General features: G+C 49.9%; 1 protein-coding gene across 1 annotated transcript in view; it reads right to left on the minus strand.

Moving 5' to 3' along the window:
* FAM3B (FAM3 metabolism regulating signaling molecule B) overlaps positions 1–4171 on the minus strand; it is a gene marked incomplete at both ends in the record, with an annotated part of 53818 nt that extends 49647 nt beyond the window's left edge. Inside the window, one exon of the mRNA XM_082839489.1 lies at positions 4081–4171. Coding sequence (XP_082695615.1) covers positions 4081–4171 — 91 coding nt within the window. The remainder of the gene's footprint in view (positions 1–4080) is intronic.
* Between the last annotated feature and the right edge of the window lie 11711 nt (positions 4172–15882).

Genomic DNA, 15882 nt, shown 5'->3' on the forward strand with positions numbered 1-15882 from the left:
TTAAATCAGTTAACAAATATTTTTAAATGTCCTCACTTTTAATTTCAAATGCATAACCTACAGGAACAAAAACTTTTCTGGGTCTTCAGTCACTTTTAAGTGTGCAGAGGGGTCCTGAGATGAAAAAGTTTGAGGATGGCTGCTTTAGGCTGTCTGACTAAAATACTGAGCAGACCCTTTAGAAATGAAAGGGCCAGAGATACTGGATCTGGAGTCAGACAGACCTGGGTTTCCACCAGTGTCCCACACGGCACTAATGGATTTGGAGCAACTAATTTAATATCCTTAAACCTCAGGGTTTGGGGTTTTTTAAATTAATTAATTAATTTGTTTGCACCAGGTCTTAGTTGCGGCACGCGGGATCTTCAGTTGCGGCATGCGAGATCTAGGTCCCTGACCAGGGATCAAACCCAGGCCCCCTGCATTGGGAGTGCGGAGTCTTAACCACTGGACCACCAGGAAAGTCCCCCGGGGTTTTATTTTTAATCTGTGAAATGGTAAGAATAACACCATTTTCAGAGCTGCTGAGATTAAGTGAGCTAAGGCATGGACTGTACCAGCGCAGACCACCTGCAGCTAGTAGGCACCCGGACATTTCATTATTTATGCATGTTGCACTTGGTCCTATAAGGCTTTGAGGCAGCCAGAAACTCGGCTGAGTTGGGAGCGAAGTTCAGGACCCTGGCAAGCTGATCAACTACGAGAAAAGCAAAGGCTCTTCATGTCCTGGAACACATCCTGTAAGGCCATAGGAGGGTGGAAGGGCTGACCCTTCAGAGCTCTTCCAACCTTGCGTTGAGGGGCCAGAAACCCAGACAGAGCAGCTCTGCGGAGTTACAGGTCTCAGTTCAATCCAATTCAATTCGCCAAAGGTTTATGAAGCATCTACTAGATGGCAGGCACTATTTAAGCCCCCCAAATGCATCAGGGGACAAAACTGACAAAGACCTGGGTCTTAGGCAGCTCACCTTTTAGTGCAAAGTTATGAAAAGTGAAGCAGCAACACAGGGTCCTAGGGAGGACCCACCTGCGGAAAGGAAAGCTCTCGGCAAGGGAGAGGGGCCGAGTACGTGTACAGGGACCCGTAAAGCCTCTCGCGCAGGGGTCATGCAGTGCGCTGTGGGGAGGCACTGGTGATGTCGGGACGCCGGAGCCAGGGATGCTGGGGGTGATGACAAGTGGGACATCGGGCTGCCCTGGAGCAAGATGAGGGAGGGAGAGGGAAGAAGCCCGAGACTGGGGAAGGCACCTCTCGGGTGAAAACTTTCAACGCTCTTCCTAATCTCACCTCCGTCAGCAGCTTCCTGGTCTGCAATGGGTAGGCAGGAAGAGAGCCATCCAGGGTCTGTGGACTCTGGCTTGGCAGAAGGTGTAGACCTCTGAGTCTGAATGGGGCCACACGAAGCCGGGAACAGTGAGCTGAGAGTGTAAAGACACCCCTCTGACCTCCTTTCCGTCACCATTCTGGGCTGCTTCCATGTTCTGGGTTGCAGCCTGGATGGGCCAGATGGTAACGCACACTTGAAGGCCCCACGCTGGCTGTCCCTGGGGTTTCCTTATGAACAGCCGCTGCTCGTGGGAAGGACTGGTGGGTGTGCCCAGAGCGGTGCATCTGGACACTTGGGACTGGTCTTGTTTGTTTCTGTTGTCAAGTTGTTACTTGCAGACTGTTTCTCTGACAGTCTCCTAAAGGCCCCAGTGTGTTTGTGCAGATAATCCGTGGCGACCTTGGGGTTTTCGTTGGGAAAGATTTTGCCTGCAGAAACCAAGAGCTGGGTCCCGCTCTTCGCTGCAGAAATCCACTTTGAAACACGTAAGGTATTGGGAAATGTCCAAATTTTTCGACTGTTCTGATCCCTGTAATTGTGACTGGGGGTGTTTTTATCCCACGGTTTAAAATGTTTCCTATATATTTCCGGCACCATCACGCTGCCGTGGTTGACACAGCGAGACGGTGAGAAACTGAAGCGGAAGTTAGGCTTCACAGGTGACTCATTTGTGGGGAGAAAAGGCACCCGATTTTCATGAGCTCGAGTGATAGATACGGAAGTGAGTGACGAGCTCCTAGGGGAGGCTGGAGTGACTGTTGCCCATTTGCTGAAGGGAGGGTCCATTTGGAGACTGGAAAAGAAGTTTTGGCCGAAAGTGTAATAGAAACCAGTACTATAATTTACAGGGGCATCTAACTGTCTAGTGCTTGGCGTGGGTGATGCTGTAAGCCCCCCTGAGCAGTGTGAAATCCTATGCTCGATGCCAGGTGCCCGGCCGGCCCCTTGTAGGGTGAGGCAGTTGGAGTGCGCAAGGCGGACGATAGCAGTCCAGAGCCACTCAGCTAGAACCTGGGACCCTGCAGTCGGGGCTCCTGCCTTCCCGGAGCGTCGCGCCCCCTTTCGTAAAGATGTATCTATACCGAGGTCACCAGGTCCTCGAGGGTCGAGGGGAAATACACACGCACACGCTGACCACACAGAGGCCGGGGGACCACACGCCATGCCTCTCCCTCCTCGACCTTCTGTCACCGGAGCATCAGTTCTCTGCTTATACACACCCCACCTGGAGCACAAGCCGCGCGAGAAACAATAACAAAACCCAGCGCCCAAGTTCCTTTCCTTTGTTGCTGGTTTCCACTCTTTATGAAACTATTTTTGTTGGCTTCAGTGGCTGAAACCTTTAGGAGGAAGAGCATGGAAACTGGATCAGGCTGACTCGGTTCTCCTAGTTCTTTCCCTTAGCAGCTGTGTGGTCTGGGGTGTGAGCCAATGGCGGGGGTGGGGGAGGGGCACAACACCTCAGAGGACAGAATAGAGAGGGAACCTAGAACGATGCTGGATGCAGGAGAGGCACCCCACAAATGGTTGATGTGATCATCTTCATGGGTCATTTCGCCTCTCACTATCATAAGCGATCAAGAGAAAATCTAGCTGCATCTCAGTTTTGATTTAGAAAAAAGTAACGTAAGGGACTACCAAAGAAACACTGTATGCCACCTGTCCTAGGATATTCCAAAGAGAAAAAATGTAAATCCTTCGGGAAAGAAAACTAAGCAAAGAATCTCAACAGCATAGGTACGAAATAGTCCAGAACCGCTAAATGGAACGACACGGAAAACATTTCTGAAACTCAGAGATTGGTGAGATGGACTGAGCTGCAACATGTTCACAGCTCTGAGCTGTGTAGGACCGCCTTTCTCCTTTCCTGAACGCAAATCACCCCTTATCAGGCCAAGAGCATACTGCCTGGACCCCCGCATGGATCACAGCACCCCCTATTCTCTTCCTTCTTCCTGTGAAGATCGCAGCCCTCCAGACATCCACCCGGCCCGGGGCGCTTCCAGGAGTCGCCTCAGAATGAGGCGGTTGAGGCTTGGAATCGCAACGTTTTGAACTTTTCCGCGGGGAGGTGTTGGAGAACTGAAGATATACGGAGTGAAAAAAGGGAGGGACGAGACCTTGCACAAGTCACGAGCGCAGAATCCCCTGGGGTCCCCGAGCCACGCGGTTCTCATGACGTCACTCTGACAGCCCTCACTGGTCCCCCTACCTGCTGCCACCCCTCCTTTCCTCTTTGCCACGCCCCCCCGCCCCCGGGAATCGCCATGCCTGCCGATGCTTTCGGGGAACAGCAGAGGCTCGCCCTCCCCCGCTGCAGCTTCTGGAAGCCTCTGCGGGGGGCGCGGTCGCTGGCCGCTCAGGTGGGGTCGGGGGCGCAGGTGGCAGCCAGCCGGGAGGTCCTGGGTCAAGTGGTGTTCGCCCTCAGGACCCCTCGGGGGACGAGGACGGAGGCGGGCGCAGGTGTCCCACGCGCTGAGGAGGCCGGGGGACTGGAGTCCGACCCCTGCAGGGCATCCCCGACGTGAGGCTCTCCGTCCCCGGAAATCAGCCGCGCCGCTACCCTCGGGCTCGTTCCTGAGAGCCCCTGGCGTGCCGCTCCCACCCTCGGCGGCCTGCTCGGCGGCCAGCTTCCCAGCCGACCCCGGCCCGGGCCCCGCGGTCCCTTCCCGCCCAGCATCCCGCCCGGGTCTCCTTTCGGCCCTGACCCCGCCCCCGCCTCCGTCCCGCCCCGCCCCCGGCCCCTTCAGACCCGGAGCTGCGCCTCCTGTCTCGCCGCTTGGCCACTTCTGGTCTCCGCGCGCTGGGAGCAGTAGGCGCCGCGCCCACGCCGTCCACGCCATCCCCGCCACCGCCGCGTACGCCTGGCCGGGTCTACACAGGCTCTCCCGCCGCTCTGGGACCGCACGTCGAATCCGCACGGGCTTCCCCTCCCGCCGGACGGCAGGTGAAGCAACTCATCTCTACAGCCTCTCCCGCGTCGCAGATGCCGGGTGTGGGTGTGGCCTTTGCGTCCATCACCGCCTTTCCTGCCCCCCACGCACCTCCCCACGTGTTCCCCGGGTTCCGTCACCGCCTTTCCTGTCCCCTCCACGTGCTCCCTTGGGCCCACACCATTTTCCCTGCCGGGTGGACCCCCGGGAGAAGCAGGAGCCCGCAGCGACCTTCCTAAGGCGGCCCTGCCTGGTGGCCCCTGCACTCCCTTAGCCTTGCCTGGGGCTGTGTTTACTGAAATTGCTCGACCAAATGAGCCTTCTCCCTGTATGAGGCTGCTCTGTGCGATGCCCACAGCCAAGTTCCCGAGGCTAAGGGGAGTGCATTCAAAAAGGGTGGGCTGTATGTTTCTAGAAAGTTGTGCATTTCTTCTAGGTTGTCAAATTTGTTGGCATGTAATTGTTCATAGTATTCTTTTATTTTTTTTTTGTATTTCTGCAGTATCAGTTGAGATTTCTCCTTTTTCATTTCTTATTTTGTTTATTTGGGTTCTCTCTCTTCTTGGTGAGCCTAGCCAGAGGTTTGTCAATTTTGTTTACCTTTTCAAAGAACCAGCTCTTGGTTTTGTTGATTTTTTTCTGTTGTTTTTTTAATATCTATTTTATTTATTTCCTCCCTGATCGTTATTATTTCCTTCTTCTGCTGACTCTACATTTTGTTTGTTCTTCTTTTTCTAATTCTTTTAGGTGCTAGGTTAGGTTGTTTAGTTGAGATTTGTCTTGTTTTTTGATGAAGGCCGTGTTGCTATGAACTTGTGGTTGCCAAGGGGGAAGGGGGGAGGGAGATGGATGGACTGGGGGTTTGGGGTTGGTAGATGCAGACTATTACATTGAGCATGGATAAACAAGGTCCTAATCTATAGGACAGGGAACTATACTCAATATCCTGTGATAAACATAATGGAAAAGAATATTAAAAAAAGAATGTCTATATGTGTATAACTGAGTCACTGCTGTACAGCAGAGACTGCCACCACACTGAGTCAACTACACTTCAATAAAAAAAAAAAGGGCTGGATGTTGGAAATGGCCCACTTCAGGTGCAGTGTATGAGCTCCCTCAGCCAGGAAGCCCCCATTCAGTGCTCTGTCCACCAGCACAATCCTCGCCACTTCTTCGGGTCAGGGCTTGGCTTCCCCACTGCCAAAGTCCTCTGTCCTTTTATAATCATGCTTCATTTAAAAAGAAAAAAGTATGAGAAGCCCCGGATGAAGTGCTGTAGAATTAACTTCCATATTAAAATGTTTCTGTGAAAATGCTCCCCACCTCCCCTTCGTTCTCCTGACCCGTGCCCCTCACAGTTCTTTTCTCTATTTGTTATAAAGCCGGGTTAATGGCTTCTTTCCATGGCTGTCGCACCTGCTGGCCTGTAGGGCCCTGGCAGGCTGGGACTGTGTTTATTCTATACGTCCCCAGCGCCCAGCACAGGTGGGGCACCCAGCAAGCGCTCAGGAATAAAATACGTGTTGAACGGATGGATGCCTCCGAAAATGCAGAGCAGGTGAAAAGTCCGGGCTTCACTTAGTTCAACTCCCTCCGAGCATTTTAATCCCAGTGCATTTTAATCCCAGTGTGTTAGTCATCTGGGGCGGCTGTAACAAAATAGCACAGGCTGGGGGGCTTCAGTCACAGAAATTTATTTTCTTCAGTTCTGAAGGCTGAAAGCCCAAGATCAAGGTTCCTGCAGATTAGGTTCCTGGTGAGTTCTCTCTTCTAGGCTTGCAGACAGCTGACCTCTCACATGACCAAGAGTGTGTGTGTGTGTGTGTGTCTGAGAGAGAGAGAGCCCTGTGGTGTCTCTTCCTCTTCTTATCAGAACACTGATCCCATCAGGAGGCTTCACCCTCATGACCTCATCTAGACCCAATTACCCCCAGGGATCCCGTGTCCAAATACCATCATGCTGTAGGTTAGGGCTTCCACATATGAACAGGGGGTGGGGGGACACAAGCAGTGATAATCCAAACCTGGGGTTACATGCCCTTCCAGGAGCTGGAAGGAGACCTCTTATGGGGAGTCTTCTCCAAACCCTTCTCTTGCCGATAAGGAAATTGATACTCATGGGTTCAGTGGCTTGCCCATGGCAGTCTCCATACCTATGTGTTACGTACAAATCTTATCTCTTTGAAGGCCTGATCTTCAAGGGCCTCGAACTGGATTCAACTGGGAGTGCTAATAAGCTTGCACTTATGGACATTTATTCCATAAAACAATGCTTTTGGCTCCTAGCAGTAACTGTAACTGGAGTTCAGGCCACCGGATCAGGGAGAGGAGTGCATCTCCAGTGATCACCATCATCAGTGTTGACAGCTAAGGTGTGTTCGAGCAACACAGGATCTGGCTGGAGAAGAGAGGTTTTCTGAGAGAAATAAAAACATAAACATCATTCTCACAGTTTGTTCTTGACCTCCGGGGTGGGAAAAAGTCAGAAAACCTGGTAGGAATGCAAAGTAAAGCCTCCTTTTGGCTGCGCAGCCTGACAGCGATGGCGCCAAGGGACCTGGCTTACTCTCTTCTCGTGATGGAAGCGTCCCTGTTAAAAGCACACAAACACACACACGTTTTTCAAGAGGTGACAAGAAAAAATTTTAAAACCCGCTTAATAAAAATGTCTGCCTTCTGGGCTTCCCTGGTGGCGCAGTGGTGGAGAGTCCGCCTGCCGATGCAGGGGACACGGGTTCGTGCCCCGGTCCGGGAAGATCCCACATGCCGCGGAGCGGCTGCGCCTGTGAGCCATGGCTGCTGAGCCTGCGCGTCCGGAGCCTGTGCTCCGCAACGGGAGAGGCCTGCGTATCGCAAAAAAAAAAAAAAAAAAAAAAAAATGTCTGCCTTCTTTCTAAGGAGAGAAAGAGAGAAGTTGTCACGTTTTTCACTGACTCGGATTCACACGGTCATCACCTTCCTCCCTTCCCTCCCCCAATATGTTAACAGAGCGAATGAATGAATGAACAGACCCGTAATGAGACCTGTGACTTCCATGATGTCACTGTATAGCATGACAATCCAGGGAGGGTAGAATTGTTCTCCTCATTTTGCAGATGAGGCAGCTGAGGATCTGAGAAGTGCAGGGAGTTGTGCACTGTCACATGGCTGGTGGGACTCGGGCTGCGGGCAGCACAGCACGATGGGCTCTCTCCTTCGTGCTCCTCCGGGGGCATTTATCACACTGTATTCCGATGACCTGTTCCCTTTACTTGTGGACAGGAACTCTCTAAGACTTGTTTATCCAGCAACTAGAACCATACTTGGTACAGAGCAAATTTTCAATGCCTTCTGAATGAATGAATGAACAAATGGACTCTGGAAAGCAATGGAATAAAGTGAAGACTGCGTTGGATTTGAACTGATAAATTCTGCGTTCCAGTCCCAGCTCTGCCATTTTGCTAACTAGTTCCCCTAATTCTTCTAGCCCTTCGTTTTCTCACCTGTAAGACAGCATGACGTTGATGCTTGTTATTAACCTTCTACCTCCATATTTTCATAAAGATGAAATGAAAACTCACCTGCAGCTCCTGTGGGGTTTGAAGCTAATAGTGACAAATGTAAATGGCCAGTGAGGCTTCTGGAAAGGGAGCAGAAGAGAGCCCTGGCCTGCTCTCTGGGCACCAGGGCAGAGTTGGAAACCACCAGGACACGGAGGGAGGCCCTCACACTGAGCAGACCACAAAAAGCGCTTTGTCTTCAGGCTACCCCCCGCTCCACCCCCTGCCACTAGCAGCCGGTGTTAGGAAAAAATGTATGCTGGGAAATAGCAAGGAATGTAAAAAGTTCCCAAATACCAACCTTCTCCCCCAGCCCACGATTTCCACCATTAGGGTGGATGCTGGTGGAGGCCACTGTTCTCAGCTGGGGACGCACGTTGGAATCACAAGGCGCATCTGCAGAAACAAAAGGCCTCACCCCTGAGGTTCTGATGTCATTGTCCAGAAAGGAGCCCAGGAACTGACATTTTTAGAAGAACTCTAGGTAGCTCCAGGGTATAGACAGAATTAGGTTCTACTGAGTTAGTATGTAGGGTTATGCAACCTGGGCGCTGTTGCAAACAGGGCTATTACAGTACGGTACTATATAGCCAATTGTGTTGATTGGGTACCTAGGCTAACTTTGTTGGACTTGCGAACAAATTGGACTCATGAACGCGCTTTCGGAACGGAACTCGTTCATGTGTAGGGGACCTACTCTAGTTTAGGCATTTTCACGTTACCTGGCTTATCATCTGGAGTGTAATCCTCTCTGTCAGACCACAAGTTCCGTGATGATAGAGAGGGCCCTTGACCCGTTCACAGCAGAATCCCCAGGGCCTTGGACAGGACCTGGCCACAGCTGGCACTCCCTCAATATTTCTTCAATGACTGGACAAATGACCGAGCAAATAGATAAGTCCCGTGTTTGTTTAAACGGTAGCTGCAGGGAACACGTCTTCCTTCTTCCTCTCCCCGTGATGAGTTGATTGTATATTTACCTGCTTTTTAAAAATCTACTTGAGGTTTCCCCAATAAAGGACCCACAGGAAAGCCTCAGTTTTGCTGTTCCTGGGGGGGGGGCGGGTGGAGTTCTGTTGCTTCGATTCACTTTCTTCTCTTTTAAAAGATGTTAAAAACTGCTTCTATTCACACCTCCTGTGTCTTTGAAGAGTTCAGCTTAGTGAATGCGTTCATTCATTCATTTGTTCATGTATTCATTGAAAGAACATCAACTGAGTTACTACTACCTGTCAGGCAACACGGCAGGTGCTGGGACAGAAAGATATGCATAGCCTGTGTCATGCAAACCTGCGTGCCCATGGTCAGGTGGCCGCTAGCATCCATATCTTATAGGGAGGGGATTGTTAGAGGGGCCCTGCCCACATCGGTCACATAGCTGCCCCGTGGAAGCCTTAGAAGAGCAGGCCTGAGGCTCAGCACATCAGCTAGTTTTACGGGACGAGGGAAACACTGATGAGTGACGCAAGGCCGACCACCTTAGGAATCGTGAGACCAGCCGCCCGGGCCACCGCACGTGTGACCCACCTGCACGGCCTTCTCCATCCTGGAGGGGCTAGAAAAGTTCAAAGCGCCTTCCCTGCTCGGTCCACAGATGGACACCTGGAAGGGGCTGGAAGGCATAGGTGAACTCACGGGAGGCTCACAGGAGCTCTCCAAGGTGAAACTGACATGTTTTTTTCTTCTCTTTTTTCTTATTTTGGCCGTGCTACATGGCTTGCAGGATCTCAGTTCCCTGACCAGGGATTGAAGCTGGGCCCTCAGCAGTGAAAGCCCGGAGTCCTAACCACTGGACCGCCACGGAATTCCGAAAACTGACAGGTTTTTGCCAAGCGCAGGTACAGAAATGGCTCTCGACACGCACACCTAGTGCATTTAAGATGTTTACTGTCTGAGGATTCAAAATGTTTTAATGAGATTGTAAAAGGCACAGAGAAACACAAGCAAAAGCAACCATTCATTCACGGATCCGGAAAAGAGTTACTATCTTCCGGAAGCCAGGCGTAGAGCAGGATTGTGGTAAACGGTGCCGACCACCTCCACGGCCTGCTTCCCGGCAGGTGACAATCAGGCTGGGACGTGGGCCGAGCTGACTCACACCATCAGGGGGAGTGCTTGGTTTTTATCCCATCTCAGGGGGACCTGGAGGGCTCCCAGGGGGAGATGAGGCCGGGCTGGGGCCGGAAGGATGAGAGGCAGTAGCCAGGCAGGGTGTTTCCTGATGGTGGGGTTTGGGGAGAGGGTGTTATCTAGACCTTGCTACTTAAGGGGCCCCACGGAGCTGCCTCACATCACTGGGAGCTTGTCAGAAGGCCCAGGCCCAGACCTACAGAATCGGAGCGTGCATTTTAACAAGATTCCGGGTGATGTAAAGCACTAATGCTCTCAAGGCAGAGCAAACTTGAAACCCCAAGTGAAAAATGGGCCAAACAAAAGAAGCAACAGTTCACAAAATGTGTGATACACAGAAGAAAAAGATGAATCTTACAAATAAGCAGATACCTCCAAAATTAGCAAGGATTTAACAAATAATAATATTACCAGCAGTCAGGTGGCTGCTTTCAGCCACTGATGAGTGGAGTGTGAATTTGAATAGCTTCACTGGAAAAGTATCCAACTAAAGCCCTGACCCGACAGGTTTTTGTTTTTGTTTTGTTTTTTTTTTTTTTTGCGGTACGTGGGCCTCTCACTGTTGTGGCCTCTCCCGTTGCGGAGCACAGGCTCCGGACGCGCAGGCTCAGCGGCCATGGCTCACGGGCCCAGCCGCTCCGCGGCACGTGGGATCTTCCCGGACCGGGGCACGAACCCGCGTCCCCTGCATCGGCAGGCGGACTCTCAACCACTGCGCCACCAGGGAAGCCCAACCCTCTGCTTTTTATAACACGGGGCTGCCATCTGCTCCAGCTGTCTTGATCAGGTGACCAGAGAATCCAAGGAAATACTGAAAGTGCAGAGGTGACAGAGCAAATGCTATTCAAACCGAATGCTATTCAAACAAGCAAAGCACGGATTGGATATTGTCACGGTTGCCGTGTAGGAATCTGAGATTCCTACCTTTTCACACTCCTAAACCAGGACAAATCATCATTTTTCTAGCATGGCTTAGAACTGGTTCCGTTTGGAACTGGGTGCCAGGCTGAATCCCTTCCTCTACGCTTCGTGCGTTACACCTGTTCCATTCCCAGCAGGGAAGACCCAGTCAGCCCACCGCAGCTGGCACGGCCGCGTCTGCTCTGGTTGTGTGGAGTCTGTTGTGTGCCAGTTATTACATAATTTGATGATTATGTAATAATCATCCAGGTACTGTGTCAGAATGCAGGCTACCTAGACACTGGAGTGTGACAGGTGTGTCCTGGGAGAGGTACGGTCAGGTCAGACTGGGGCTGGCCTTGAGTACTTGTATACCGATTTTTCTTCTGTGGCTGCCATGAGCCATAGAAGTGTTTAGTGGTCCAGCTCATATACAGAAGGTGGTTTCAAGATGGGATGAGGAGATGAATATGGGAACCAACTCAAGAGCCCAGAGGACAGAGGGCTATAGCAATCCTGGTGAGGGTGAGGGAGTTTGAGCTCTTTAGGAGGTAGGGCCCAAAGCAATTTGGGGTGGCGAATAATGAAAGGGAGGGCATGGGATGACCCGGGATTCCTGCCCAGTTTGTGGTGGCCGGAGGGGTTGCCATCCACCAAGACAGAGAACGAAATAAGAACAGGGTCAAGTGGGAGGAAATAATGAGCAGGTTGCTTTTTCAATAGTTTTTCCTCATTGTAAAAGTAATATATATTTAGAAAACATAGAATTTTAGAAAGAATATTGTAACTCACCTGGAGTTCTTTTAGAAATAACTTCTCTGACTTTTTGGTGCATTTTTTTTTCCAGTTTTTGGTCTCTCTCTCTCTTTTTTTATACTTCCTTAAATTTTTTTTTTAAACTGAAGTATAGTTGATTTACAGTGTTGTGTTAGTTTCTGGTATACAGCAAAGTGATTCAGTTACGCATATATATAAAACTGAATATCTATATATCTATATATATATAACTGAATATATATATAACTGTGTATATATATATTCTTTTTCAGATTCTTTTCCATTATAGGTTAATATAAGATATTGAGTATAGTTCCCTGTGCTATACAGTAGGTCCTTGTCGGTTATCTATTTTATATATAGTAGTGTGTATGTGTTAATCCCAAACTCCTAATTTATCCCTCACCCCCCCTTCCCCTTTGGTAACCATCAGTTTGTTTTCTATGTCTGTGGGTCTATTTCCATTTTGTAAATAAGTTCACTTGTATCATTTTTTTTTAGATTCCACAAGTAAGTGATACCATATATTTTCTATATGTGTTTGTGTGTGCGTTTCTGTAAAGGTAGGGATGCATTTAAAATTATTGATCAGTTTATTTTATTTTTATTTTTTCTTTTAATATAATAGACAGTTTATTTTATTTTTTCTTTTAATATAATATAATCATTTCCTGACCTTTAACTTATTAAAATGCAGGCAGACTTGTTTCATTGCACTTCATAGATACTGTGTTTTTTTGACGAAGTGAATGTTGCCTACATCATGTCTCTGGGTCACATTTTGATAATTTTCACAATATTTCAAACTTTTTCATTACTATTATATTAGTCGTGGTGATCTGTGACCAGTGATCTGTGATGTTATTACTACGACTCACTGCAGGCTCAGGTGATGGTTAGCATTTTTTAGCAATAAAGTACTTTTTAATTAAGGCAGGTATATTTTTTAGAGACATGCTGTTGTACATTTAATAAACTACAGTATAGTGTAAACGTAACTTGTACATGCACTGGGAAGCCAAAAATTTTGTGTGACTCGCTTTATTGTGATATTCGCTTTGTTGTGCTGGTTTGGAACCAAACCTGTTAACATCTCCAGAGTTTGCCTGTATATTTTTAATGGTTGCTGAGTATTCCACCCTAGGAACGTGTAATAGTTACTCTGTTTCTTTACTGTTGGACTCGTAGATCACTTCCATTTTTTCCACCTTGAATAACACAGCAATAAATATATTTGTATTAAATCTTTACCCAAGTTTCAATAAAAAAGTGTAAAAACATTTAAATAACCAAACTCAACATTCCTGTAGAAAAAAAGAAACAAGCAAACAAAAACCTTAAATGATACCAAAGTATATACAATAACAATGGAAGACCGGGGAATTCCCTGGCGCTCCAGTGGTGAGGACTCCATGCTTCTACTGCAGGGGGCACGGGTTCAACCCCTGGTCGAGAAACTAAGATCCCACATGCAGTGTGGTGCAACCAAAGGAAAAAAAAAGAAAAAAGAAAGAGAAAGAAAAAAAAATACCCTGGAAGACCAGACATCTAGTATGAACATGGGCATGTTAGATATAGCAACCCTCCCTGCTTCTCTCGGAAGTCAGAGAAGAGAAACCAGAAAAATGAAACAGACAACGAACTTCATGCCCTGAACCCTGCATTTTCAGTGTAAGTAGGAGGGAGAGAGAAGCTGCAGATGGAAACAATGTGTAGAAGCTGCCAGAAGTGGCTGAGAGAGGGCAGAGGCCACAGGGAAGGAATGAAGTGATAAGCGATGGCCAGTGATTACAGGTTCCAGCAGCACCCAGCCTCAGAAGGCACCAGAAAACATTCATTTCCCCACACGAGGGGCTCACACTGAAGTGTGAAAGCCTGTTCCTTCTTTTCAGCAAGGGAAAAGGGAAGGAGACGGACCAGGGCTGACGGCACTCCTGGGAGAATCAGAAGAACCAGGGCAGTGAAACTGCAAACACACGTTCGACATTTCCAGAAAACAGTCCACTTATTTGGCAGCCGAGAAAGAGAGAATATTAGTATTGTGAGTCTCGGAGGTTGGGTGAAACCTACGCTTGCTGCTCCCTTGGAACCTCCAGCAAGTAGCTGTTCTACAGTTCCATGGTGAGTGAGTGAGTGTCTGATCTAAAAAAGCAACTCAAGCATACTTATGAGGTGTTATTTTATTTTAAAAGTGTGAAAAAGAGGAACAAAACTTACCATCTAATGAAGAACACTCACCAGAAAAAGGTCTTCAGAAAGCAGGTAGAGAACAGAAGCATGTGTTTCATCACAAATTTTTTTTTTTCAAAAAACACAAAAACAACTCATTGAAGCAATTCCTTCCATGAAGGAGGCCCATAGGAAGATGTGCAAAGATTAGGGGAAATAGCAAAATCACTGGAGGAGATAAAATTCAAGCTGACCAAACTCAAGAAAGACCTGGAAGAAAAAGGTGAAGTCACTCAGAGAAGCCCCAGAGAAAATAAATGCTTATGAAAACCTAGTAGGAACACAGTAGACGGAAATGAGACAAGTGAAAAAGGAGTCAGGATGTTGGAGGACTAGAAGGATGTGCAGTTCATCTCCCCACAAATGCACCACGAACACATCCTCAGGGCTTCCCTGGTGGCACAGTGGTTGAGCGTCCGCCTGTCGATGCAGGGGACGCGGGTTCGTGTCCCGGTCTGGGAAGATCCCACATGCCGCGGAGCGGCTGGGCCCGTGCGCCATGGCTGCTAAGCCTGCGCGTCTGGAGCCTGTGCTCCTCAACGGGAGAGGCTACAACAGTGAGAGGCCCGCGTACCGCAAAAAAAAAAAAAGAATACATCCACAAATGGAACAGTTCCCACAAAGCACTGCCTGAACAGTAGCAGAGAACCTCGGACCCCTAAAGGATCCCTGCATAACCAGGTAGGACAAAGGAAAGAAGAAGGGAAAAGGAAGAGGAGAGGAAGTGGGACAGGACCTGTGCCCCTGGTGGGAGGGAGCTGAAGGAGAGGAGAGGTTCCCGCATCTGGGGAAGACCCTGTCCAGCGGGGAGCTCAGTTGGGACAGAAGGGGAGCTTCGGTGGCAGTCGGAGGAGAGTGCAGCAACTGGTCTGTGTCAGGCAGGACACAGTGAGACCTACACAGATCGTCCGTGCCACAGCCCTGTGAGCCCCAGGCTGAGGTGGGTATCCGCTAGTGTGCACAGGGACTGGGTGCTGGAACGTGGGGTTTGGAGAGCAGACCCAGGGAGGGGACTGCTGTTGGCTGCAAGGAGACAGCCTGAGGGGACAGGAGTGAGGAGCTCTGCAACTGGGAATGCTTGTGTAGGAAACCCAGACTGCCATAGAAGTGCGCCTCTGTTGAGTGATACGCAAGGGGTGGGGCCGTCACTGCAGCCTCTCCCCACACACCAGCCGCTGCCTCCCCAGACACTAGGAAGGGCTCCTGCCAGGGCCTGCTCTCTTGTGCCCGTGGCTGCAGGCTCCCCGGCACAACCCACCCCCACCGGGGCTCCTGTGACCCCACCTACTGCCACCTCCTCTCTGCAGCCTGTCCCCATCACAGTGGGAACTCTCACAACCCAGCCACCATCACCTCCACGCCCCCTCCTTGCCGGGGAGGAATTGTGCACTCTGTGGCAGCCTCAGGAACAGACCTCTGTGGGTGGCCCACATTCAGAGGTGGGGCTGAAACCACAGCTGAGCCCCGGGGGCTGTGCAACTAAGGAGTAAAAGCTGAAATCTCTCCTTGCAGCTGGGCAAACTGCAAATTGACACCCCTGTGACCAGCTTTGTAAACCCAGCACTTACAGAACATCTGAATGGACATTGAGTGCCCATTGAGTGGGCACATACACATGAGGGTTGGGCCAGGCCAGAGTCTGAGGTGCTCCCATCGTGCCCACAGTGGGTCCAGATCCATGATTACTGCAATCCTGGGACCTGACTTCAGTGGAGCTATGCTGGTGGCCTGGTGAAAGCAACGTCTGAGAGACACCAGGGCCAATTGCTGGCATGCCCATGGTTAAGGTGGGGCTGAGAGCAGTGCCAACAACAGTGTAATCTGAGAGCTCGTACAATGGGTGAAAGGTGACACAACAGAGCACACCCACAGGTGAACAGTGGCTTCTCTCCCAGTGGGAGTGCTCCAATCCCAGCTACCTTGCACCACAGATCAGAAACACAGCTAAGGAACAGATTTGAGGACCTCTACTCCAATAACTAGGGAGCAGACCCTGCCCCTGACAGGCAGGGACAACCACAGAGCAAAGGAGAGGCCCTGTTC

The sequence above is a fragment of the Leucopleurus acutus genome, assembly GCF_964270905.1.
Source record: "Leucopleurus acutus genome assembly, chromosome: 5".
In the NCBI taxonomy this organism is placed as follows: Eukaryota; Metazoa; Chordata; class Mammalia; order Artiodactyla; family Delphinidae; genus Leucopleurus; species Leucopleurus acutus.